The 26,648-nt window shown below is 40.8% G+C and overlaps 1 protein-coding gene across 2 annotated transcripts in view; it reads right to left on the minus strand.

Annotated features, from left to right (window-relative positions):
* The window catches only part of kif13ba (kinesin family member 13Ba), a 35,518-nt gene extending 10,392 nt beyond the window's left edge, over positions 1-25,126 (minus strand). For both annotated transcript variants that reach the window (XM_023953661.2, XM_023953659.2), the window contains exons 1-23: positions 24,986-25,126; positions 24,420-24,762; positions 19,015-19,108; positions 12,284-12,296; positions 11,606-11,666; positions 11,394-11,486; positions 10,766-10,946; positions 9,765-9,852; positions 9,227-9,361; positions 6,868-6,980; positions 5,209-5,320; positions 4,905-5,117; positions 4,713-4,823; positions 4,485-4,619; positions 4,085-4,215; positions 1,961-2,047; positions 1,692-1,882; positions 1,321-1,600; positions 1,084-1,246; positions 861-1,016; positions 598-747; positions 354-479; positions 48-221 (exon numbers count right to left, since the gene is read on the minus strand). In XM_023953661.2, coding sequence (XP_023809429.1) covers positions 48-221; positions 354-479; positions 598-747; positions 861-1,016; positions 1,084-1,246; positions 1,321-1,600; positions 1,692-1,882; positions 1,961-2,047; positions 4,085-4,215; positions 4,485-4,619; positions 4,713-4,823; positions 4,905-5,117; positions 5,209-5,320; positions 6,868-6,980; positions 9,227-9,361; positions 9,765-9,852; positions 10,766-10,946; positions 11,394-11,486; positions 11,606-11,666; positions 12,284-12,296; positions 19,015-19,108; positions 24,420-24,489 — 2,877 coding nt within the window. In that variant the 5' untranslated portion in view covers positions 24,490-24,762; positions 24,986-25,126. The remainder of the gene's footprint in view (positions 1-47; positions 222-353; positions 480-597; positions 748-860; positions 1,017-1,083; positions 1,247-1,320; positions 1,601-1,691; positions 1,883-1,960; positions 2,048-4,084; positions 4,216-4,484; positions 4,620-4,712; positions 4,824-4,904; positions 5,118-5,208; positions 5,321-6,867; positions 6,981-9,226; positions 9,362-9,764; positions 9,853-10,765; positions 10,947-11,393; positions 11,487-11,605; positions 11,667-12,283; positions 12,297-19,014; positions 19,109-24,419; positions 24,763-24,985) is intronic.
* Positions 25,127-26,648: the final 1,522 nt, after the last annotated feature.

Here is a 26,648-nt window from a genome sequence, read left to right on the forward strand (position 1 = left end):
GTACTGGCAAATGCTCAGGCTGAGTCTGTCTTCAGCTTTCTGTCCACCTTGCAGCTGTCGAACACCACCATGCAGTGAGGGTCCTTTGAGCTGGGGGACGAGGAGGAAGGGTCGACTTCGGGAGCCACGATGAAGGGCTCGCGCTGGTCCCAGAAAGAATACTGACAGAAGACGAAGTTGGAGAGGTGCTGAGGGAGACCTGTGGCCTGCAGGATCTTAATCTGATGAGGAAATACGAGAACATTTTAATGTGATCGTTTGAACAGAAGTACAGTTTGAATTCAACAGCTTTGAAATGCAAACAAAAAACAGGTTTGGTAGAAAAAAAAATACAGCTACAGCCTCCATCTCACCATGCAGACCAGTTTGCGGTCCTCCACTTCAGAGTCATGGTTGTTTTCGGGTTCGTCTCCTCCAGCCATGCTGTCTTCTAAGAAGCCTCCAACCCTCACCACCTCCACATGCAAGCGTCCAGCAACCTGATCGGAGAGAGAGATGAGGAACAACCTCATGGGTCTGCTGGCTTTTAAAGACAAACGGTGAGCTTTTGTGTGTGAGCACATTCAATGAATTCTTGTCTTCTTTAGATCTGCTCACCTCTCCCTTTTGGTTGATGATTGGGACGGCATACTGCAGCTTGACATCATAGAAGAGGCTGGAAAGGAAGACGTTGGCGACACCTATCAGGGTGTGGTTCTCCTGATCGTCAAAGAAGGGATCTGCTCTTCGGAGATATGATCTCATTCCCTGAGAAAAAAAAAAGAGTAAATGCGATGTTGGGAACTCTGCGGCGGTGCCACGCCTTCTTTGATGTTAGTAGTAGTGGGCTGAGAGGCAGACCTGTTAAAAAAAATACTCACTTGGTTGTCTTGGTTATGGAGGAGATAGTCTTGCCACTCTTGATAAAGCTCTCTCATGTCGACCAAACGATTCTCCATCTTCTCCAAACTCCAGATCTGTTTCCCTCTGCATCGCCGCCGGACCTGGATGGCGGGTTCACTGAGCACCGCATCCCTCTGCACACACACACGTCGTCATTCTCTACAGGAATGGAAGGCGTTTGTCCTTTGGAACGGGTCAGACCTTGCGGTTTGCATTGAGATTGTCTGCAGGGATCTGCAGGGTGACTTTGTATTCCGTATGACGTTCCAGCTCGTCAGAGATGAAGCAAGCTTCCTGTACCAGAAGGTTTGCTCTCACAATCTGCTCCCGTAGCCTCCGGAGGCTCCTCACCAGCACCGCCTCCCTGCAGTATGAGGAGGAAAATGAGGCAAACAGAGATAGAACAGGAAAACATTTTTTTTTTCAGGACACACTCACCTGTCCTCACTCCACTGCCTCAGTCTGCTCTGAGCACTGCTTGAATGACTAAACCCTCCCATACTGAGCCTCTCCATGCTGCGGTAATGCGACTGCTGTCCCGGACCCTGCTGACCCGTCATCTGCCCTCCGGACTGGCCCATGGACAGACGATCAGGGTTGAGCTTCTTGCGGAGCTGCTGAAGCTCCTGCTCGTACATCTGCCTCTGCCTCTCCAGAGCAGATCGCTTCTCCTCTTCGTGCTGCCTCTCCAGGGACTGGAGGACTGCCTGCATGGGGTCTGACGGCGCACAACTCTGATGAGTCAGCGGGGAAACCCGAAGCACAGGCCTCACAGGAAATGAATATTCAATTCCCTCAACTCGGCTCACCGTTGTTGCCCAGCGCTTTCATCATGACCTCCGTCTGTGCAAACTCATAAGAAAAGCTGACTTCACTGGACACTTCACTGCTCGTGTCGCCGTCGGCATCCAGCTGCTCACTGCTGCCGCTGTTCTTCATCACGCCGCCTTCCCCCTCTTCATCCTCAGCTGTCCGGGAGCGCCGCTTTGCCAGGTTTATCCTTAAAGTTACGAGAAAAGTCAGTGAATTTGTGACCCTCAATTGAATGGACGAATGAATGCTCCTCAGTGGACGTTACCTAAAGAAGTGGTTGTTCCCCCAGAAGATTCGGTCACCGTGGTGAAGCTGCAAAGCACTTGATGCTGGAGAACCGTTGACACATGTTCTGCGATACCAGCACATAAAGGAACATTAGAGAATAATCAACGTTGCTATTGATGATCATGTTTTGGAAGGAGTGACTGAAATTGAGGTAATTATGGATGACAAAATAAGCTGGAAGCCACAAATAAAGCGAGTCAGAGCTAAAAGAATGGCAGTGTTGGGAAGAGTAAGCGTCATACACTCACTCACAAAGCACTTCTAATATATTCATCCATAATACTACCACATTTACAATACAGTGTAGAAGTTTGGGGAAATACTAACAAATCTAGTGTTTGCATATCTTACAAAAAAGCTATTCTAATAGTTCACGGTGTGGATTATGGGACACTTACAAATGAACAGTTTTTAAAGGCGGGTTTATGCAAATTATGGGAACTACTGAAACTTAAAAAAATAGCCAGAAATAACTTACTTCCAATAAAAATACAACAAATGTTCAAGGACAGAGATGGGAGTTACAATTTAAGAAACCAGCTGAACTTCCAAAGCAGTGCATTTGTACTACAAAAAAAGAAAATGTGTTTATCAATTTGTGGTGTGGATTTATGGAACGGACTAGATGAAGGTTTAAAGCAAACCAAAAGTTTACATGCATTCAAAAAAAAAAACTACAAGATGTCACTGATGGAACCGTGTAAGGCAAGAAATGATCAAAAAATACAAAAATGTCACTTCTGCACAGGTGCAATGCAGGATGTAATGTGAATCATACAAAATTTCTCTTTAACCCATTCCTTTTCAAGCACACTGTCTTGTTTTATTTGTCCATTTTAAACTCTTGTTTATTTTCCATTTGTGTTTAAAATAAAGAAAATTGAATTGAAGTATGCTTACTCTCTGCATAGAGATGCTGCAGAGTTTTAAAAGAGCTTCATCAGAGCTGCGTTGCCTTTTTAACCCTTTAACAACCCCAACTCTTCAAACATCTACGCAGAATTAACAGAATTCCAGCTGATTGTGAAGCAGAGAAAAGCGGCTTTTCTCTGCTTCACAATCAGCTGATTCATACTGATCATGTAAATGGTTAAAGAGTTATGGTAAGCCAAAGAGCGTTTGCGACAGAATAACATTACGCTATTGTTATCGTCTGCATCAAGGTCAAGGAAATGATGTAATCTTCGAAAAATTAAACAAGAAAATACATTTCTATGTGCACTGTGTGTTTTTGTTTTGTTTTTTTGGCGTCAGAATGAAACTTTACATGACAGATAGAGATGAAGCTTTGACCGCTTATATTGAGATTTTCCAGTCTGAATTAGCGCTCTGTCCTTAAAGCATTTGAAGAAGTGAAGCTGGTGTGAAATCTGAACACAGACTCCTATAAGGTTGTGGGTGTTTTTTTTTCCTGCCTAAGGTAACAAGCATGTTTCAAAGTGTCATGTGATTCCACAAAGACAGCTTTTTCCCCCTGAGCTGTAGGTCTGATGAACTCTTGACCAGTCAGAGTATGAAACCACACACATGAGCCTTAAACCGGATCAACTCTGGTCTACGGTATTACCCTCTAGTTTGCCTTTTTCCTTTTGCTGCCTAACTGTTTTGTGGACTTTTTTAGTGCAATTTTGCTTTTTATTTTTTCTAACTGAGCTCTGTGTTCTGCGTTGTTTGGCTGTAGAGCTTTCCTGCGAGCAGATTTTTCTTTTCATTCTCTAATACTGAACTTATTTTTCTACAAAGTTTTCAACTTTGAGAGCTTAAACAAGAGGTAAAAGTGTAAAAATATTCCTGTCTGCCTGACAAAAGTGTAGTAAGGGCTTTTACAGTCTTAAGACATCTATAATCCTATTCCGAGGGAAACACTGTATATCTTTATCTTTTTCCTATTTTATTTTTTACAGCTATTTATACTTTTTTCGTGAGAGCAAAGGTCATTGCAGTCAAATTCCTTGTGTGTGCACTCATACTTGGTCAATAAAGCTGAGTCAGATGTACACGTTCTGCATTCAAAGCCTTCTTGTCACAGTCTAATTCTACGGCCAAAGTCTACAAAGAGGGGGAAACAAAGGACGCCCTTAAAGTCTTTGGCTGCTCTTACCGAGCGTTACGATGAGGCGTGAGAAAGACGGTGCCCTCTGCTGTGATGTCAATGACGCAGTGCTCTGCCTGGATGCCCATCCCACACAGCTGGATGTCCTGGGAGTCTGCTGAGCCCACTTTTGTGTGTTCCTGAGGCACAAAATCAGAGACGCTAAAACCTGCGTGCAACTGAATTAGACAGGCACATTATTGTTGAGCAACAAATAAAACAAACACTTTTTAAGATTTTGTTTTGGTTTAGCACTAATTATTTGTTGGGATTAATAAAATAGCAATTTTCAGATTAAATATCTCAAAAGACAAAAAAAACAAAACAGGAATCTATTGATAGAACAATTGTGTAAATAGGCTTTGTGTAATCCAAAGCATTAAATGAAAGCTTACTGAGGACTGTTTACCTTCAGGTAGTACACTAAGAGTTCATTAAGAGCAGGATCAGCATTGAGATTGACAAGAAAACTCTTATCATCTCCAACTTTGATCCCTGAAGACTGCAGAGAAATCCCCAGACTCTCCAGCTGCTTCTGGCGCTCCTGCAGTCACAAACAAAGCGTAGAATGGCATGATGCACTTGAAAAACACAAAAACGATGAGGTTAAGGAGCTAAAACGGATGGGTTTGCATACTTGGGCGATCTCTTCCGTTTTGCGGAGCTTCTCCTCCCAGGTGACCGTCATCTCTTGGATCAGCTTTTCGGACTCTTCCAGACGCTCCTTCAGCTCCGGGGCTTTCAGCGACTGGAGACACGACGGCCGATGAGAGCAGGAAAAGCAGCAGCTCCAACATGGTGCCCGTCGTGACGGAGAGGAGATTCTAACCTCTGCCTGCGTCAGCTGCACCCGCAGCTTCTCAACTTCTTCTCGGAGCTCCCTGATGATCCGAGCGTTGGGGTCTTCGTTGACGACCGCGTGGTTGACGATGTTCTTCGCTCGGTCGGCGTATCGCAGCGTGGAGAGAGTTTCGTCGTAGTTGTCTGCCGCCGGGCTCACTGTGGCGACCATGGCAGTGCGGCTGTTCCCTCCCAGGCAGTCCTGGAGGCAGGAACACTCCGTCATGAAATGTCTCATTCCCTAAACAGATGAAATGTTCAGTACTGGGGTCTGGGATGCCCTACAGTGTTACCTTCAGCAGCCATGTCAGGACCGAGTCTCTGTAAGGAACGAACTTGGTCTTGTTCTTGGTGGTTCCCTGCTCAGCGAGTGCAGAGATCACCAGACCAAGTGTGGTGAGGGACCTTGAAAACACACAAAGACAACACCAATCATATTCTGCTCCATGTAACCGCTGTCAAACATTCTGGTTAAGATTTAGGTTATGCTAAAATAAATATGCAGGAAGTCTCCATTTTGACAAGACAGATGTGCTACTTTGAAACTTTATTTGCAAAAAAAGCCTGTTTATTTTATTTTATTTTAATGTTCCATCAATTCTATTAGCAGCTGCATAATCATTTGAATTTCTAAAACACGAGCAGACATTGTTACACCAGTATCTTTTGCTTTACATGCAGGGAAGAAATCAAATTACTTTTAGACATTTTTTTTGTTTCTCTCCCTATTGAGAGAATTTTCCAGAAGAAAATGCAGGGTTGAATGCTACATTGCTGAATGAAAAGGAAACTTAAAGGGTAATAATTGGCACAAAAAAAAAAACAATAACAAAAAGGATATTTTTGTGAAAAAATCCCAGTGCTGGGTCTCGAACCAGCGAGCTTCAGCACCAAGTGTTCCCCATGTATTTCAATGGAGGCAAAAATCCTGGAATATCTTGAAAGGTTCAAGGATTTGAAGGACCAAAAGTCACGGCTGGAAAAAAGCTGAACATTATAATACTAGAATGGTTGAAATAGCTGCTAAATTGTGGAAGGGGTTAAGCGGCAAAAAAATGGCAAAAAGATACTATAATTAAGAAAGAAAAACAGGAAAGCAATGGGTTAAAAGCTTTATAGCATTCAACCAAATAAACAAATACCAAATGCTTCTATCTTCTATTTTCAAAAATGACAGCCATAATCAGGACATAAGCTGTCTAATCTTAAGGCTTTTTTGGCAGATTTTTGTAGTGTTGCAAAGATCCTCATCTCAGAGTGCCACGTACTCCCCCTTGCCCTCTAGGCGTTCCTGTAATGTCCTCACTCTCTGTGGTCAGCTGCTCCTGAGAAGGAGGCTTTGAGAAGTTGGGTGCATCACCTCACCCTGTCTTACCTTTACGTGTTGTTTAAATGTTCGCAGGCCCGTAGACCAAAAAAGGGATCATTTTGCTCAGTCGTAGACCGTTTTGCCTTGATATTGCAAGCATTTTTTTGCCCGCAGACAGCCCATGTCCACCTGTAAGGGCAGTTGTGACTAAGGCGCTATGATATTACTTTATATACTTGTTACTTAGCAGTAATGTATATTTGTCTATCTGGGTCTGTTCACTTATAGTTGATGCAAGGCTTTTTAAACAGGAACCAGGATCAGTTTGGTCAGAGATTAGGATTCATAGGAGGTATTTAGTGGTAAAACTAAAACTGTGAAAATTGTAAGCTCAGTGAGAGAGAACTTGTCAGATTGGAGGGTTACTGAGTTTACATTGGGCACGTAAGGGAGGAGGTGCACAGATCTAAAAGAAGCGTGTGAAACAAAAGAGGGGAGAAGAAACAAAGCTGTAAATAGAACGGAGCAGAACTGTCAAAGCTCTGCCACAAATTGTCTTATGAAGCATCTAAACATGCCCAAACGTTGTAGAAAAATCACAGATTGGTTTGACTACAAACCCAGTTCTGGGTTTGTTCCTTACTTGTTGATGTTGCTGCCCTCCTTTAGTCGTTCTCCCGCAGCTCCGGTTTTTGCAGCTCGCTCACTCCCAGCCAGATCCACCAGACTTAACCGACTCACCTTCTCCCCACTTGTCTACAAACACAAAAGGCAAAGAAAGTCCCACTATTGTTAGTTAATACGCATTATTTGAGAATAGGAGGATATGTTGGTTTGTGATACACTTGAGTCGGGGGTCATCCTCTCGTCTGTCAGTTTACTCAGGTTGCCCCCTTCAGGGTAGGAAGATTTCTTGAAACCTTTAAGATGCTCGAGCCTAACGCTTTGTTGGGTGTGTGTGTGTGTTTTTTTTCTTTATGTAATTCTATCAAGCAGGTAGAAGCCGCATCGCCTCTCAGCTTTGTGCTGATAGTCTCCTTCTGTTAGCTGTGGAAGAGGAGGATATCAAGTCTCTATCTGGGACTGTGCAGCTGCTGACAAGGAGGAATCGAACACCTGATCACCACCTGTGCGATCCTAACGCTGGAAGTCAGCATTACACAAACAGATGTAGTGACCTTTCAGCCGTCACGTTCTGGTGTGTTTCAAAAAGTCGGAATGAGTGTTTTTACAGCCGCACACATCTTAGCGCACATAAATGTTTGATCCTGTATTCATAGTAAACTTTTCCAGAGTGACAGAGAGGAGTTTTTTTTTTGGTCAAAGTAAGTTGAGGATGTGCGTTTGTGTGCCAACGGGGTTTTTCAAAGTGGCAAAAACAACTTATCTTGGGATAAGGATACTGAATGTGTGAAGTGTTTCCTCTCACATTGCTTGAAAATAAGTCAAAGGAGAAAAAAAACAAGACACTCACAGGCAATTGAAGATAAAGATCAACAGGAGGGATCAGTGATACAGATAAGTCGCAAACCAGTGCAGCTCTGACCCCCAGGAAAATATTTGAAAAACCAAAAAGATAGGCATCTGAAATGACGCAAGTTAAGATGAATTTTTTTTTTATAAATTTATGACATCTTTGCTGTGAAAAAAATGTTCTCCAGCCTGTGGACGGTTGTAGAGAGAAGTGGCTGTATCTTAGCAGAAGAATGGAACGTACCATTGTCGTGTGTGTGGTCATCATTTATGATGTACGGTTGATGCTGTTCTACGGTGCCCTTACGCCACACTCTAGTCCTTGGTAAGGTGCGCGTACTGGCTCCTTACTGACCGCACACAACACAAAGTGTGCAGGGGAAACACAAGCCCCCGTAGGATGCCCACACAATGACACTCTGATTGTCTAAAATCCTCATTTCTAACAGCCAGGGTGCACTTATCACGTATTCCCCCATAAGAGCAGTTGTAACTAAGGCGTAACACAGCAGTGCAGACGAGGAAATAGCCAAAGCTCAGGTGATTCTAAAAACAAAAGTCTTTTGTAAACAGACTGAAGTCTAAATGTGGCTACAACTGTATAAAATCAATCATGGCTTACTCAAGTCCCTAATGATGACAGTTACTTATTGAGCTGCTATTGACTTTGTTACTAGATGAAGTTTACTTTATTGTATAGGTCAGTTGATCATAAATCCTCTACATTCAAACACGAGTGCACCACTGGGGGGCAATGATGAGCCTTTGAGGGCCGATTAACAGCAGCTAACCCTCTGAAGACACCTGAGCTTTTTATAGCACTTTGAAATAGTGCACATTTTGAAAAACAGGTTGTGTTCAGGCTGCTCCAGCAGCAAACAAAGCTTGAAGTGAGAGGAGAAAACAGAAAATCGAAACAAATCTGTCAAAGAGAGTTCTTAAACTGGAAAGCTGGACTTACTGCGAGGCTCAAGAGTCAAACACTAAATGCTCTGAGTCAGAACTGGAAAACTGAGCGACTGGCTGGGCGTGTGCTGAAAACGGAGCTGCCTGTATCAGCTGACACACTCACAGTCATGCCTGTGAATTATTAACCAGATTTGTAAGCAGATAGAAATAAGAGCAAGCGTGGCAGGAAGGGTAAAGCAGGCTGGTAGGAGAACAAGGGTTTTTTTTTTTATTTGAAAGAACCCGGTTACACTGCTGACATGACATCATCACTTCTGGATCCCTCAAAGAGCTCAAATATTACTTAAACTGACCTCACTTTTTACAGCTGTTTCACCCACTTCCATTTGTCCAGTCTGACAGCTTTTTGGAAAGCAGCTTGGTTTTGGTGGGAAGTATCTCAATAGAGTAAGAAGAGTCTCTTTTTGTATAACTAAGGCCTAGCAGTGGAAAAAGTGAATACTGTCAGTGTGGAGGGTTGTGTGAGTCAGTCATGTCACGTTTGTCGTCTCAATGTCAAAGCAGCGGTGATAGCAAGACTCAACGGACACCTGCGTGTGTGTTTGGTGATTAAACCTCACCCCAGACTTCAGGTCTTTGAGCGTGTGCGTGAGGATGATGTTGAAGACGGCGTGCGATCGACTGCTCTCCTCGTTCATGTTGGTGGCGGCGACAGTGCGGGATTTATTCCCCTCTGACATGAGAGACTCAATGTCCTGATGAAAGACGAGCAACTGGAATTAGTGCACAATTTGATAACAGTTTCTTAATATTAAACATAACATGTACCGTGCTGTTTTGTCTATCCACATTAAGAGACCAGTTTTACCACAAAAAGAAGAGCAAACGTGTTTCCATCTTTGTAAATCCAAAAGTAAGAAACTGGATGAAGAGTTTGTGTCATCCTGATTATCTTTAGATCTATTTTGGGATTGCGTTTTTTATCAAACACCAGCTAAAGGGCTTTCATTTCTCAAAAACACTTGTGTGTTGTGTTCTCAAGTGGCTGAGCTTGGATGTAACAGGAAATGTCAGTGGTTTGAGTGGGATTTTTTAGTAATAATACAAACTGTGTTGGATGCAACAAAAACAAAAACAGTGGAAGAATAAGATGTTTACCTTGTAACTGGCCACTGCTAGTCGTGACAGGCCGTCCACATATGGACCCAAGACTTTGTGCTCCCTCACTCTCAGCGTTTGCCTACTCCTTAAAAAACAAAAAGACCAATGTAAAATAGAGACAACCAGCATGGTCACTGATAGAAAGTTCCAGCAGTCCTGATGGCCAGCAGTCTGTGCCGACTCTATTAACATTTGACCCCTGGTTTTAACTTTTTCTGGACAGCAGATCTTCATCATTTGTGGAAGCGCAGCAAAAACGCATATGGCTGTCAGATGGCGTGCTCCGCTTTGGCCCTGCTTTACGGAGGTTAAAGGTTTTTTTGTACTGAGTGAAAGTCAAAGGTTATGGCGTCTGGGGCAGCAGACGGAGGCCTGCAGGCCTGATTTATGGCTGACCTGCTGGACGTTAACTGGCTTTAGCCAGAGACTGCAGACTGGGCTGGTAATCTGTCCAAGCACTGACCACTGCACACCAGCGCAGTGAGCACAACCTCCTTTATGCTAATCTGTTTCACATGAAATGAAGCTGCTACATTCTGAAGTCTATCTAGCAGCTTTCCAGAACCCAAAAACATCTAAAACCTTTGCAATTTAACAAAATAAAAGCTCCAATTAGGTTTCATATTGATAGTTTGTTTGTTTGGAGAACCTATGTTTTATATTTAAGGAGATTTGGATTAAAACCACATAAGGCCTTTGCTTTCTCAGCACACTTTTTAAATTTGTGCATATTGATTCTGCTTTCCTGTTTTTTATTTGGATTTCTCTTAAACAAATTAATATCAAGTTTCAGTTTTCTTAAACAGGATTTAAACACTATAGTAATAAAAACTCCACTAAAGAGAACTATCTGCTAAAATCATATTCTATTGAATCCCAGTTTGGTGAAAGAAAATGGGGAAGAGGATGCAAAAGAAGCAGTTCATTTTGTCAATATCAGGAAATATCAAGACAAAAATATCCCACAGAGTTTGGACAATGGCTGATAAGGTACATACCCTTTGGGGTCCAGCAGATCTCGAACCTTTTCATTGTAGATCTCCATGTAGGACACCTCCACAGTGAAGCTCTCCTCCTCCCTCTGTTCCTCCTTGGTCCGTTCAAACAAAGCACTGCAGAGGCGAGGAATCAGCCCAGGCTGGTCCCCCGAACCCATCATGGTGTACGACTTTCCGGAACCTGAAAGCACACGAAGAAGCGTTAAATAGACAGACTAAGAACAATAACCTGAACCAAATGATTTAGAATAAAGTTATCAAAATATTACAGCTGCCTTGTAAAAGTACAAATACAAAAGTATTAAGAATTTTTTTCTGAAAGACATCCAGAGTCCCAAATTAGGAGGTCGTCCTTCTTTTGACCTTCAAAGACTTTCCGTCTTGTTCTTTTCTTTCGGGATTTAATCTGAAATCTCTCTGCTGGTATTTACTTTGCTGTTTTGCCTAAAGGAACAATCTATTTGAGTTCATGTCACAACTGATCCACAGTGACAGCAGAACAACACTGACAACAGAGAGACACTTTAAAAAGATCTTCTACATTTGTGATGGTGAGGCAAAAACCAAATAATACTATAAGAAAGGATAATCTCATAATAATTACGTCAACAGTTATCCAACAGCTTACCAGTTTGTCCATAGGCAAAGATACAGGCATTGTAGCCCTGAAAGGCGTTGTGAAGGAGACTTTCCCCAAGGCACTGGAACACCACCTCCTGACCTGTAGAGATACACAAACAAATATTCACTCTTATGCACTCTTTACATTGTTACTTCTTTGCGATTTTTTTTGTCATAAACTTTAGATAAGCAAATGTAACAGTCTTCTCAATACCAGACCTGCAAATCTTTCCTTATCCGTCTCGTCCATGGACCAGAAGCAATAGTCGTAAGCAAAGACCTGAAGAGGTTCAGAGAGAAAGCAAAGTGAGGAGCAAGACTACAACCATGTGAAAACTCAACTCGTTCAAGGAGAAGGTTTGTTAGAGTGATGCTTGTTTTTTGAAGCAGAAACAGCTGATAACTCATGTGAGCAGTCATACGTAACATCTTAATAATGACAGGAATGAGTTTCTATGTGTAGAAATGTATAAAAAGTGTTGATACGATGGTCAATAGAAAAATGCCACCAATTTTCTTTACTAATTGACATGGATGGAGGGATGGAGGGATGGATGGACGGATGAATGCATGGATGGAGGGAGGGAGGGAGGGAGGGAGGGATGGATGGATGGATGGATGGATGGACTTGTGAGCAGTTCAGGTCTGCTCTAGCTAAAAAAAACTCTACCGGTTTGTATTAGTTTGGTCATCTTGTCAATAATATCAACTTTTTTTCCCCCTCAAACACAGGAGTTAATGTTTTCAAATGTTTCCAAGACTCCTTGTACCCATAACTTCACATCCAATGAGATCCAGTAGCGCCTAGAAGTCAGCGTGTTTCAACTGATGAGTCATGAGCGAAGATTAGCTCAGTGTTGAAAATGTCAACATGTGTTTGGGTGTGTGTGATCTTGCCTTGGACTGATTCCTGGTGATGTTGGGGCGATCAAGGTTCACAGGTATTTGTGGAAAGATAAAAAAGACATTTAGTGCATACACACACACACACACTCACACGCCTAAATGTTAGAATCACAAACTGAAAGAGAGGAAATAGTTAAGTCATAAAAACTTTGTCAGTTACAGATGTGAATACCTGACTATAAAGCATCAATTAGTTGCAAATTAAAAAAAATCTGTGGATCTGGTGCATCTTTGTGAATCAGCAGGCATACTGTGATCACACTGAGTTAATTGTTCCGTGAATGTCTGTATTTGTCGCTGACATGGTAAAGGATAGCCGAGTGGATGATTGCGCAATTTCTATTCAGATGACGTCATAGAAGGGTTACAAGGTCAAGGTCCCATAGAGGAACTTTTAAAGGCATGTTCTGATCCAAGAAACACACAACACCGCCTTACAGCTTTTAGGTAACAGCCACAAAAATCTGTGATCTTTCACAGAAAACTGAGATAATACAGGTCACACAAACAGTATCACCTACCGGAACTGTGACAAAACCGAAGTCCTGAACAATAACAGTTTATTCACCAGTAACACTTCAAAAGAAAATCAAAGAAAATCACTTTTTTTTTTTAAAAGCAACAAAAAAATGGCCAAAAACCTAAACTTACTGAGTAAAACAAAAAAAAGCATTTTTGCATTTGGGTTGAAATCTGACAAATACATTTAAAAACATTTTCTAAAAAAGAACAGCCCCTTCACATTTGCATAATAACAGGTCAAAGCTATGACAAAGTTATGACGAACAACTGAAGATGCATTATTCCATATTCCAGCCAATTATTTATAAGCATATGACTAAAAAAGCAGGTTTGGTGCCCAAAGAGAAAAAAAAAAGGGTTGGCAGATCAATTTCCGATTTCCTGCTGCGGTTTTGTGTGGAAGTATAAGCAAGTGCCACATAACAGTTAAAGGTCGATAGTTTAAGTACTTTACGAATATGTTTGTGCCTTTACACTCACTACTTGTGGCATAAATCATATATTAACACGCTTACAAGCAGAATCTGTCAAAATGATTATTAGTTTAAGCATTATTGATTGCTATAAAGATAAAAACATGAATTGCATGCAGACTCTACAAAAAATGCAATTTAATGACTAAATAGGTTTATTTATGTTGATTGACGGGTAACTAAGAGAAATGGTAATAAATATTGAATGGGCTGAATTTATGATAAGGCGCTCGTGTCGTGTTCCACAAACCCTTATAAGAAGATAAAAAGCTTTCAAAGATAAAATAGTCAATAGAGGCCAAAAAGTGAATGCTTTTCTCCTTATTTGTGGCTAAATTCACAGCCGTTATGAGAACATAAAGCCAGATGTAAAACACAGTTCAATGGTCAAACACTCATAGTTTTAACTTTAGGGGAGCCGTTTGCTTCAACAGAAACTCTGCTACTTAGCAGGCCTGTCAAAAGACTCACTCTAGTATGTCATTAATTTACCGGTTAAACTACACTGTTCTAAAAACAAGGTCATCTTTGAAAATATCTTTACACAAGTCTCTACAAATCCTGCTGGAAAAGATTGCACAGACTAAAACAAGAAAAGAAAAATTCCACACACCTGTTTTGTTTTACCCGTGCACATTCTTAAGAAGCCACCAAGCCTGCAGTTCTAAGACAAGGCAGCCAACAATCTGTAGCACTTCATATTTCACTGATGCTTTGCTGCTGACGCTCCGAGTGTTTCCCAGCTGCACTTTAATTGATTCCAGTAGCTTTTAAAAATCAAGATCCAATTAACACCACTTCTCTCCAGTCCTGTTTTTAGATCAGCGTCTGTGCTGTTGGGCTCTTTTGCGCCCAACTTTTAAAAATTCTGAACAAACTTCTACAGACTTTAGTTCTTACAGATGTGTGACGTTAAAAATTGTGTTCAAGATATTTTTGTTGTCCTGAAATTGTCTCTGAGGCAGCCAAGAGCATCTGACGTGTTTCCCACGTCCAGAGGTCAAAGCTCCTTCAGGTTTTGACGTCCATAATGATGACAGCTGCCACGATTGCTTCATAAGCTATAGGAGAGGGTCACCCAAGTATTGCACTCAAACATCCATAGTCGAAAAAGAAAAAAGAAAAAACAACCAATGAGGATGGGGACAGGAGCAGTCAGGAGAGAGGAGACCCACCTCCCTCCGTCCTGAAACAATTCCATTCGCCTCTACTCTCTTTGGCCTGTCGTTGTCATTTAAAAAATTACTGAATGCATGGCTGCTCTCCCCCCTGCTTCCCTCCTTCGCCGTTCCCCTTAATGTTCTTGCATTATTTCCCCCTCCCTCCCTTGTATTGTACAATCCAAGGCTGTGGAAGATGGAAAGAAGAGGTGAAGGTAGCTAGAGGGAGTAGAGAGGCTGGGCCTCAAACTGGAATTTTAATTCAAAGGTCATCATAGTAGGTCAGACCTTCTTGATGGAATACCACTGTTGGACAGGAAGGAGGCTAAAGCTCAAGTCCATAGCATTAGTACTGCTATTACTCTAATGATTACACAGATTCCTCTTTGCATTCCTGGCTGCACTTGCAATCTGTACATCCAAGGACTTGAGCTTTGTTATGCAGACTGGGACTGACTCAAGGAAAACTGGGATGAGAGCAAGCCTGGGTCAGATTACAGCCAGTGAATCATGGAAACACCAGAGAAATGCAGAGGAAACAAAACCTAAATACAATCAGGATGCCACTTTTTATTTATTTGTAATTGTCTTAACGAGTCTTTGTTTGTTTGTTTTTCCTCTGTCACATCCCAAACTCAGTCATTGCAGATGTAAACATAAGCAAACTAAGATTAAAACAAGATTTGTGGCCACAAGGGCGTTTTCTGCAGGATCCCTGGAGACTGAGCTGCTGAGTCTGAACCACTGACGTGTGACGGCAGGCAGATCTTTGTCAGCGTGTGTCAACATCCAGTTTCATTAGTCCAGAGCAAACAGCCTCAGGTCATCATGCAAAGAGCACAGCTGAAGGGGAGTCAGCAGCGCCACGTTTAGCAGACGAACCCACGCAGTGTGGAATTCAGAAGCACAATGTAAGGAAATTCCTGAACTTTTTAAAGGTTTAGGAATCGTCCACAACACTGGAATAAATGAGCATAATGTCATTTGCTCTGGGAGTGGTGCTGATGAATGAAGTACTAAAACTTCAAAAACAAAAGGCATATTTATAATAAAATGCAATACATTATAAATTTAGGAATCACATTTTTAAAAATTGGTAGCCTCTAGTTAGTTTCCAGAATTACTTTCACAAAAAGAAAACGAGCAAATGTCCCCAAAACCAAAACAAAAATATTGGCACCAATACTTTTTGATCAATCCAGAAAACCCTAATAGCAGGCTAAATCGTAAAAATCACTAAATATGAGTCCAAATCAGCACGAAGATTAGAAAAACAAAGCTCTGCTCCGTTGTTCTTTAAGGATATCAGAATAAATCTGCCACCGAATAGAATAAGTCATTTGAATTTCAATGGGAAACCCTAATGGCTTTTGTTTGTGCTTTGCATCTCTTGTTTACCTAAACAAAGCGCGGTTTGTAGAAACCCCAGCAAAGATGACGGCGTCTGTTTTTGCATCCATACAGAACCTAAACAGAGCAGATGTAGAGCCGGCAAATGAGCTGGCAAAGTTCTCATTGCCTTTGTTCCACACTGTGGATCCAACACTCACTACTGGCTTTATCTTGATTTAATGCTGCTAGAAAATGTTTGCTAAAGGAAACTACACCTTCAGGCATTACTAGCTAGGACAAATCAATAGTAAAAGATCCAATCAAATAGAAAACAAACGCTCAGTAAAGCAACGAAAATCAATATCACTAAGGAGCTTGAAAACAGTGAAGCTTTGGCGCAATTTGATAAAGAAGATCTACCTCCCCTGACAGTCTGCTGTGTTGTTACGTCACTCTACTACACACAATTATCAATTAGCGCTTCACTTTGAACCAATAACTAAACAGCCCGCCTTCTTCACAGCCAATTACAATTCATTTTGTGCCTTTAAATTCATGAATGGTTGGATGTCCATCTCAGCATTCTAGACAGTTCGTTGCCCCCCCCCTCTCCACCTGCAGCGAGGCTTTGCAATGGTCTGGTCTGTAACCACCATCAGCGTCTGGGTTGTGCCGTTCCTACTCTGTTGATTCCCAGAACTAAACAAGGGGAATCAGCGTTTCAATATTCTGCAGCTAAAATCTGGAACAGCCTCCCTGAAGTCGTAAGACAGGCGTCTTCTGTGCTCATGTTCAAATCTAGACTTAAAACATTTCTGTTCAGCCGTGTATATGACTGAAAGGTCCTATCTGCACTTTTCTTTCCTTTCCTTCCTTTATTTTTAAATCAATTTTCAATTTTTTTTTTCTTTTCTTTTCTTTTAAAGTAAATTTTACGTTGATTATTTCTATGATGTATTGTGATTTTAATGCATTTTTCTGTTTTGTGAAGCACCTTGAATTACTTTGTGTACGAATTGTGCTATACAAATAAACTTGCCTGGCATTGCCTTGCCTATGGGCCGAGTTCACCCAAAGCATGAAAGACGTCATCGGGCCAGAGCCTGACCACAAAAGATTATAGACTTCTCTAACACAAATCAATCTTTACTGACATTTCAAATATTTCTCCTTATTGAAATAATATTTTGTCACAAAAAGTGTTTGATCATTCGCAGAATAATCGTTTTCCTTTCAGTTTTACAAGTGAAATGAAAGTTCAGTTTCAAGTGTTGCTTTAATCATCAATTCAAGTTCAATCAATGTAGATAAGCTGTGTAATTGCAGAAAAAGGTTTGGCTTTTTTTGTGTTTACTTCAATATAAACACAGGGAATCCTGCTGGTTCAGTTAGCTTAAGCAAACAGCCAATACCATGGGCTTTATTGGCTACTTCCTGGTTTTCCTCAACAGCGATGTAAAGCACTATGTCAATGTACACTGTGGCCAAGATAACAAAATTAAAGGAGCATCTGCACACTAAGAGCAACAGCAAGTTCGCCCATCCTCCTGCTGTTTCCTGGCCTCTTTGTCACGGCGACACAGAGGGAGAAACTACAGCTCCACTCTTGTCCAGTCCTCCATAAACGTCACGGAGGAAAGTTTATGGTCGACAGATGCTCAAGTAAATGAAGCTTCTTGCCCCTCTTCTATCTTCTCCTCCCTCACGTGAGGGGCTCCGCGGTCAGCAGCAGCGACCCGGAGTTAACCTCCCACTGGGTTACCATGGAAACAAAAGAGTTGAGGAAAAAAAGGAGGAAGCCCGGCAATGGGAAGCTACAACCCAGAAAAGTGACGAAGACAAGACCGGAGTCTGCCGCTTTTTTTCCTGCTTGTGTCTCAATGCCACTGTCCTTTCTACACTTCTACACAATCACACACCACACACACATGCAGCTGCTGCTGCTGTCTGATCCTGAACCGCAGCTTGGAGGCAGATTTATTCACACACTGACAAAACAGACTGCAGTTAGCCTCACCAGCTCCAAGGGGAGACTACTGCTGTCATGCTAGCTTCCTCCAAGAAGATCAGTTAGTTCCCATGAGCTAATTCCTTTTAAGCTAGTCCTCAAAGAAATTCCAGTCTCACTCAGCAACATTCACAGATCCACATTTGCGTTTGTTTTGAAATATACTCCAATGCATCCTAAACCGACCTTTGACACAGAGATGATGGAAACACCAAACAATTCCAAGCGGAAAATGAGCACAACTGCTGGTAACAAAGATCAAATCAGAGCTGAAATACAGTAGATTTCATGAGGCCTTCCAGGTGTTTAATGCGCTTCCTGCCATAAGTGACATCACCGGGGAGAAGGAACATACCAAACAAACTATGGCAAGACTGTTTCTGAAGGAGCATTCAAGAGGAAGGATATGAGTACGGTAGCTTCCCAAAGACCAAAGACCGCTCTCTTAAAGCAGAACAATCATTAAAAAAAAAAACACAACAGCTACAAATCTGAATGGAAAGCAGCAGAATGATGGGAATAAGAAGTGAATGTCAAAACTTGTTGAGCGCCGTTCGTTCCTGGCTGTGAATGCGATGGTGAAGTCAGGGCTGCTATCAGACTCACAGCACTCCCCCACATCTTCATTTTTTTTTTAGCTTTCAAGGCCTCCAGGACACACCGGCTTTCAAGTACACTTAAAATATTGGAATGTCATTGATTATTTATAAGGACCAAAGAGTTTTATGAGTTTGATGTAGGGGAAAAAAAGCCAAACATTCAGCTATTTTTATACAGATGTACCATCCGACAGGTTTTCTAGACAAGCAAGCCATGTAAAAATGTTCTTTTTCAGAACAATCAATGACACTTTTCTTGTTTTGATTTATTTTAAGATTTTTTTCGTAAAATAAATGTTGACGCTCTAAAATCCGGACAAGCAAATACCGTTTGATTTAGAGGTAACAGTTATGCATCACGGAGAATGAATAAAGTGTTCACCTTAACCAGTAAAGTCCATTTCAAAATCAAAATTTTTTGGGTAATCAGTGTCTGGAAAAAAACAACTTAAAATATACAGACTTTATTTGGATCCAACGATTTGTGTCAAGATTAGGTTCAATTTAATTTTTTTTTTTTTTAAAACCCTGAAGCCTTCACTTAAGAGCACAAATTGTGTTTTAGTAAAGGATTGAACAGATGAGTCTCAGACAAATATGTATAAAACAAAGTAAACAGCAAACATACCTGGAATCTGCTTTTCCAAGGTTGGCTCCAGCTGGATGAAGGATGGTCTGGTTTTTCACCATTTCCACAACGCATTTTGTGTTTAGTTCCTTTTCTGTGAAACGTAGAGAGTATACACAGTGTTACCGCTATGAACAAAACAAACCTGTGACGGGTGTGTAAAGCAAAAAGTAAAGTTCCAACACAAATCACAATGTTAGGCCAACTGGGATCAAAATGGCAAATTACATTCTCCATCAAAGAAAAAAGGTCATCTGGTCTGATCAGACCAGATTGAGCCTAATCCAGAGTCACCAGCACATCACAGAGAAAGCACAGAAGAACGGAGGTGCCTATAGTGGCTCGTCTCTACCATGAAAGCCTGACATGAAAAGAAGGCAACCTAATCCATGTTCATCAGGATGACACTAAAACATACAATACAAGATTGACAATGCAAATATTGTTAGAGCTCCTGCACTGCGTATTTCTTTAAGTCTTTGGTGGCCTTTCTTGTGATTTAAAAACATCGACTTAAAGACCCACTCCAATGGAAATCGTGATTTGGTTGTTTTTAACACGTAGTGGCCTTTTTCCCCACAATGGAGGACATATATTATTTATTTATTTTTTTTTAATTGCATTTCTGAGTATTTCTTTCTTCAAATTGTTGTGAAGCAGGAGCAGAAGTAAAATGGCAATGGAAAAAAGCTTGCAGGTGTGATGTAGGAAGGTACTACTACGGCAACCCTCCATTCTGATGCATCCACTGCAGACAAATAAATCCATGAAGGCCAGAGTTTTCCTCATCCAGGCTGGATTTCTCACATATTGCTTGCCATTTTTGTTGCACCGGTAATGGTAGGTTGGGGGTACGAAGGGCCGCAAGCCAGTGGGAGGGAGTGTAAAAAGACAAATGCCCGGAAGTAGGGATGGGCTTATTCCACGCCAATGATCCATCCCGAAACTCAGAAGCAAATTTCTGATGAACTTTTTTTGTTTTTTTGGCTAAAAACGGCGACATGCTAACTAAAAGAGCAGTTGAAACAATCTGAAAATAGATCAAAAGATGATCAGAGTGGGAATCTAAAGGTTTTTTTTTTTAAACGTCTGAACAAAAAGTTCTTAGCATTGCAATGATTCTACTACACATTCAACTTTACTTTGAAAATGAACTTTATCTTGGCCAAAGATAATCAATAAAAAAGGACCAATATGTGCTCTTTCACCTACTAGACCTGACCCCCCACACACACATTAAGAAAGAGGGTACTTGTACTTTGTTATACTCACACTTAGCTAAAAGTAGTACACTTGAAGTTTCTTTTTAAGTATACTTGAGTATCAGTATACCAAGTCTAGACTATGTACACATAGTGTAGGAAGTATACAAACTGAATACTTCTTTAGACTAAATTGGAACATTCAAGTTTACAATATATAGATAGTATATATCAAAAAGTTAACTTTGGTATACTGGCTCACTCTTAGTATAGACTAAGTATACACTTAGTACACTTAAATAGACTACTTTTTTGCTAAAGGGAGTTGATTTCTCTCAAAATGCCAACAAATCTTTTAGTCAATCCAACAGATGCACAAAACGAAATATTAATAAATAAAAACTTAACTGAGCTTTTAGAAAACAATTAATTGTTAAGCTGCAGCATTTGTTGATGCAATACAAATATATATTAACTCTTATATATGTTAAAATCTGAATTACATTATTAGTTATTCAGAACTATTGACTGTAAATACCTGTGTTCACTGGTAAAAGTCTGTCTTAAACTGTTGTAAAACTACGATCTACAATCTTGAATCAGCAATACCGGTTTTGATAAAGATAAATCTGAAAACATGAGCTCAGTGAGCAGCATGGCTAAAGGTCACATGTATGCTATCAGGAGGCTTGTTTATAAGAAAAAGTGAAAAACTAAAAGATGCCTTCTTGTAACTCAAAGTAACCAACATGTTCAAAATGGCAGCGGGATGGTTTGCATCATCCTGGGAGGATATCCTCCAACGTTTTACCCCCTTACAAAGGCAGGTCAAGGGTCAGGCTTTAAACTGCACCCCTTCAGCTGCAAACAGTGTTTGCTGAAAGGAAATCCTTTCCTTCAACACTGGCAGAAAGCTCAAAGTCCCCAGAAAGACAAATATTTGTTTTCTTCCACTGGCACAGGTTTGACTCTTTATTACATTTTTAATAACTTTTGAGCACAAAAATATATCTACTAGCTTTTTAAAACACAAAATAATGTGTTTTTTTCACCAAGCTTTTGTCAGTTTGATTTGCAAACATATTTAGGTGGAATTATATTATTTATAGATATTAAAAAAACATTTAAAAAAAGAGAAAATAAAGAAAACGTTCACACTTGAGAAAAGAAAAGAAAAGAAACATTATTATAAACACAAACACATTATATTATGAACAATTATACAACTATACATATTCGAAAAGGAGTGAAAAGAAGTATAAACTTATATAAACTATTCCTCATCAATATTAATTACATTAGCAAGCAGCATTGTAACAACATATTTGTTCTATAGCTGTCCAAACAAGTATAATATGAAGCAAGCTGGTGTCAGTCATTCTGCAGTAGGCCAGCATGCCAGAATGTAATCCTTAACAATGTGTTCAAACTAGAAAGAGAGTTTCACTTCCGTTCTGTTACGACACACAAGCACACTTTTTATATGCACACTTAAGTTACTGATGACAGAGCAACAGCTACTGCAGAGCAGGGATGAAGAAGAAACTAGGAGCTCAGTGGACCTGACAGGTGCTTTATCATGTGGAACAATGGATCAGGCCTCCAGGTTTAAAACTATTTTGGGCTTAAACAACTCAAGGGCAAATTTCAATCAGGAATTTTAACAATTTTACAGTAAAACAACTCTGGAAAAAGTGTAAAACTTTGTAGAATTCTTTTTCTTTTACTTCCTTAGAAGCTATTAATTAAAGAGAATTCTGGTTTCAAAAGATCAGGTTTTTTTTAAAGTTGCTTCCTTAAATATATATTTTTGGACTATAATAACTTTTATTTTAAAATGATGATCGATGTTATTGATGATCTAACCTGAAACGTGATATTTCAGGATGCATTGTTTAAAAAAACTAAAACACATCCGATGAAAAGTTGCAATAAATTGTTTCCATAAAAACTCCACAAATCCTTTAACCAGAAGAGCAAAACGCTGACAGGAAAATCCAAAAATACAACGAGAAAGTCTGAAGGGGGAAATCTTAAGAGGAAAGATGTTCTCCATGTGCTTTTCTGCCCTGGTGTTCTTCTACGGGCTGCAGCTGCACTTCCTGGAGGAAAGTGTGATGAGGTATGGTTGGGTGGACAAATGAACCCGTTGTTATTAGTCTCATTTTGCCTCACAACCAGCTTCCACTTTCCACTGATGTTTTCTTTGGTTCTTCCCCGAGTCACCAACTGTGTTGACGTTCGCTCCGGCCAGAGCCGGGAAAGCTGATTGGCTGCAGTGCAGCTGTTGCTACGGCTGAGCGTTGCTGTGTTCTTCGAAGGCCAACCACCATGGGAACACGGAGCATTATGCAACGTTAGCAAATACTCATTCAGACTCACTCCCTTCCTGCCTTTGTCCGACCCGGCCGTTAGACCATCTCTGCTCCTCAACCTGGGATACGAGGAGCCAGCGGCCTCCGAGCTACAGTCGCCCCGGTCATTACTTCAAAGTCGCAGGTCTGAATCCCTGCACTGCTGGGAAAGTGAACCTGCTCATCTGCAGCCAGTGTGTCCTGTGATTTACAGGAGTAAAACAACAGGTAGAAGATGGGAGTAGGAGCTGTGGTTGAACTAAAGTGCTTCAATTTGAAGTCAAAAGGTTGGAACCAACCATTTCAGGAAGACAAAGGACTCCAAAGGCTGACATTTTCAATCGACTTTTTTCGTGCCGACACCCTAGCATTGAGAAGACAGAAGGACCATTCACCCAACAGCCGCTGGCGAAGGAACTACTGGAAACGTGGCACCGCTGGTTCCAAACATACGCACTGCCTTCAGCCAAACCTCAGTTTCCATGCCTATTTCCTGTTACCGGCAGCGATGATGGTTTTTTTCTCCATTTTAACCTTTTTTTCACATAGGTACAGACACCTCCAAGCTAAAACTAAGCCTCAAACAGCAGCGTTACATCACTCCTCTTTTTGAAGTTTTACAAAATACCAACAGAAGAGTTCTCAGAGTGATGCACGAACTATCGATTTACACTAAACTAGAGGAAAAATGGCTGAAGTAATGAATCTCCTATTGATTCTCATCCAAATAAATGAATAAAAAAACATTTAGTGCCAAAAGATTTTTATGTGTAAATCAAAGGTCTATTAAAGCAGCTTTATTTCAATAGCGTAATGGATGTTAAACCCTATAGGAACAGCGCGCGATACACTGCCCTGATCTTGTGACCGACATCTCCACCTCCCGAGTGGGAAGACACACGTGATTCATGGAGCCAGTTGTTGGTCCACCACTATGCCTCAACAGCTCTCCTCCTCCTCCTCCTCTTCCTCCTCCTTTCATTGGACACATGGCATCCCACGGCACAAACGAGACTTGGCAATCAACCAGGAAATGTCATCTGTGCCCTGCTATGAGGCACCAAAAACCTGCCATTTAATGGAGCAGACCACTGGAGCATGACTGAAGATTTGTGCGACACTGAGTCTTTGTTTGCCAAGTTTTTTCTGGAATTAGACGCGAGGATGCAGCAAAAATGGGAAGCCGGATGTGTGACATACAGATAAAAAAAATGGTAAACAAAAGGAGAGGGACCACATTGACATCTGTTTTAAAGAGTGACAGTGTGATGATGCTGCATGCGTTTGTGTGGTTTCTTAAAGAAAAACCAATTTGATAAAAAATAAATAAATAAAAAGACAGAAAGTGGTTCATTTAAGAAGCGGTAAATTAAGTGTAACACCTAATGACACTCCCATCCGCCAGTAAAAAAAAGGCAAAGCGTTTGGACTTTAACAGGGCATCTCACACAGCAGTTCGGCTTTAAATCTAAGCGGATGGCAGGCAGCCACACGGCCAGCGCTCCATAAAACATGTGCCATCCAGACCAGCCGCTCCAAAGCTTTTCCCCTCAAATCTGCAGCAGCTCATTTCATTAATGGGCAGTGATTTCTGACCGCAATCCCATTCCCAGGAAATTAGCCGGAGTGCTGAAATCAGGGCCAGTCTGATGTGGGCAATTTTTGTGCAATATATGAAGCTTTGATTCAGGTTAATCTTTTTTTTTTTTGGGGGGGGGGGGTGCATTCCACAAGAGCCTACAGTGATTTGAACGTCCATGCACTCACCCTCAGATTTATACTACAGATTTAGCATCAGAATATGCTCTCCTTTTAAACTTATTTTGGGGGCAGTCTGCAGCCCACTCACCTCTTCTGTTCATCGGCCGAACGCGCACAGCCACCTTGACATTGGAGTCGTCCAGGCTGGGCTCCCCCATTGCTGGCTCCTTTGCTCCAGAAAGCAGAGCTGATCCGAAACAAAATCAGCTTCTCAGCCGAACGATCATCGAAGATCCAGAAAACCCAGAGCTAGCCGGACTGTCGGGCCAGCTAGCCTCTCCCCGCTGTGCTCCATAGACCAGACATGTCAACGGAAAAAACAAAAAAGCCTGGTAGAATCCTGCAGGAAGGAAGCCAGCCGCCGCCGCCGCTTAATTTCTCCTTCTGCTCATGATGTTTCTGGTTATTATCAGTCCATAGACGCGTCGGAGCTAAAAGGGAAATAAAAGCAATGAGTAAAACACATCCGCAATGTTAATAACCAAAAATATATGCAAAGAGTCCCATCTTTCACAAAATAATAGGGGCTAGCCAGCTAATTTGCAAACTGAGGAGGGGCAACGCCAACGGCAGGATTGGAATAAGTTTTTGGCAATCCTTCGCTATTCGACGGCACAACAGCCCCGGAAACAACTGGGTTTTCTCGGTACATACCTAAACGGATTCATGCCGGAGGTGACAACGCTAACCCAAAGACACAAAGGTCCACATACAAGAGCCCGGCGATGGACTACACCTTCCTAACGGAATCTACAGCCCTGTCTCTGTCGAGCTAACGCCAGCAGGACGCATTTCCGGCCAACAATTTCCCTCTTCAAAATAAAAGCACATTCTTCAAAATCTGAACATTTTGACTTCCGATGACATATAAAAATGAAATCGGGATTTTAATCAAATGAATAAAACCTACACGTGTTAGCAATCGTTATTCAAATACTTATAACTACGTTCTTTGCAGTGTGCGTTGTAATAGATGAGACTAGTGGCACACGTGTTGCCAAATCTATCCGACGGCAGTTTTTCTTTTGAAGCAGCAAAAGGTTGTGTGAAACACATAGAATGTGGTCCAGAATGATTAAAAAAAAATTTAAAACCGTCAACACTATAATAAGAAAAATCACTACATATTCTGCCGCTAAAGAAGACAATAAAGAGGAAGCGATTACCATACGTGCTCAAAATCAAATGCTCAATATGACCCCGGTCACGCGACACTTCCTCTGTCCAGCTTCCTGTGTCCTTTCAGAATAACACATAAAAAATGCATAAAAAAGTCAAGTAACAAAAACAAATGTTGAAAAACAAACAAACAATCCATAGCAGGGAGTCTAGTATCAGCTGTAACAAAGACACACAGCTATAATAGAATAATAATTCCATTATATATCTTATATTGCTGATATCTTATATTGCTGCTGAAGATGAGAGAATTTCCCCATTGTGGGATGAATAAAGTCTATCTATCTATCTATCTATCTATCTATCTATCTATCTATCTATCTATCTATCTATCTATCTATCTATCTATCTATCTATCTATCTATCTATCTATCTATCTATCTATCTATCTATCTATCTATCTATCTATCTATCTATCTATCTATCTATCTATCTATCTATCTATCTATCTATCTATCTAATAACAACATAATTGAATATGTATTAATGAGGTTGTTTTTGTATTCCTCATGGTGTTTAAATGTGTTAACGATTTCATTTACTTTTTCAAAGCACCTTTGATTTCACAATATAGTTAATGAAAAAAAAATCATTTTTGGAACAAATAAATTATGATTACTTATTTTACACAAATACTTGCAAGATCAACATGGTCCATAATGGACCATGGACCAAGTAAGTTTTTATGAAATAACATTTTAATTTAAGATCTTTCTCAAATTCTAATCTCAAAACACGTGTTGTAACTTGCTTTAAAATAAGGTTAAACTCCAGAGTTCCTTATTCTGATATGTCTTTTAAATATTATTCCCCAGCAAAGAGGGAGTAGAAGAGTTAAGATGAAATTCTATCAAATTAAAATTACTCCAAAAGTAAAGGAAGTTCATTACAAAGTAGGATAAACTAGAAAACATGTCCGCAGGAAGTTCTCCCAAATTTGTTTTTATCTGAATAAAATGACTGCACTTTTTGTGGTTTGGACACTGAAACGGTTGATTGTTTATATTTATTTGACTGTATTTTCCGGAAAATTTTCCAGGAAGACTTTCTTTTCTCTGGAGCTCAGCTAAGATTCCAATTCCATCTTATTTTTGGACCAATAAAATGTCTTACAGTTTTTCTCAGTCGCTTTAGTACA

This window comes from Oryzias latipes, chromosome 3, assembly GCF_053564925.1.
Source record: "Oryzias latipes strain Hd-rR chromosome 3, Olatipes_Hd-rR_3.1".
In the NCBI taxonomy this organism is placed as follows: domain Eukaryota; kingdom Metazoa; phylum Chordata; class Actinopteri; order Beloniformes; family Adrianichthyidae; genus Oryzias; species Oryzias latipes.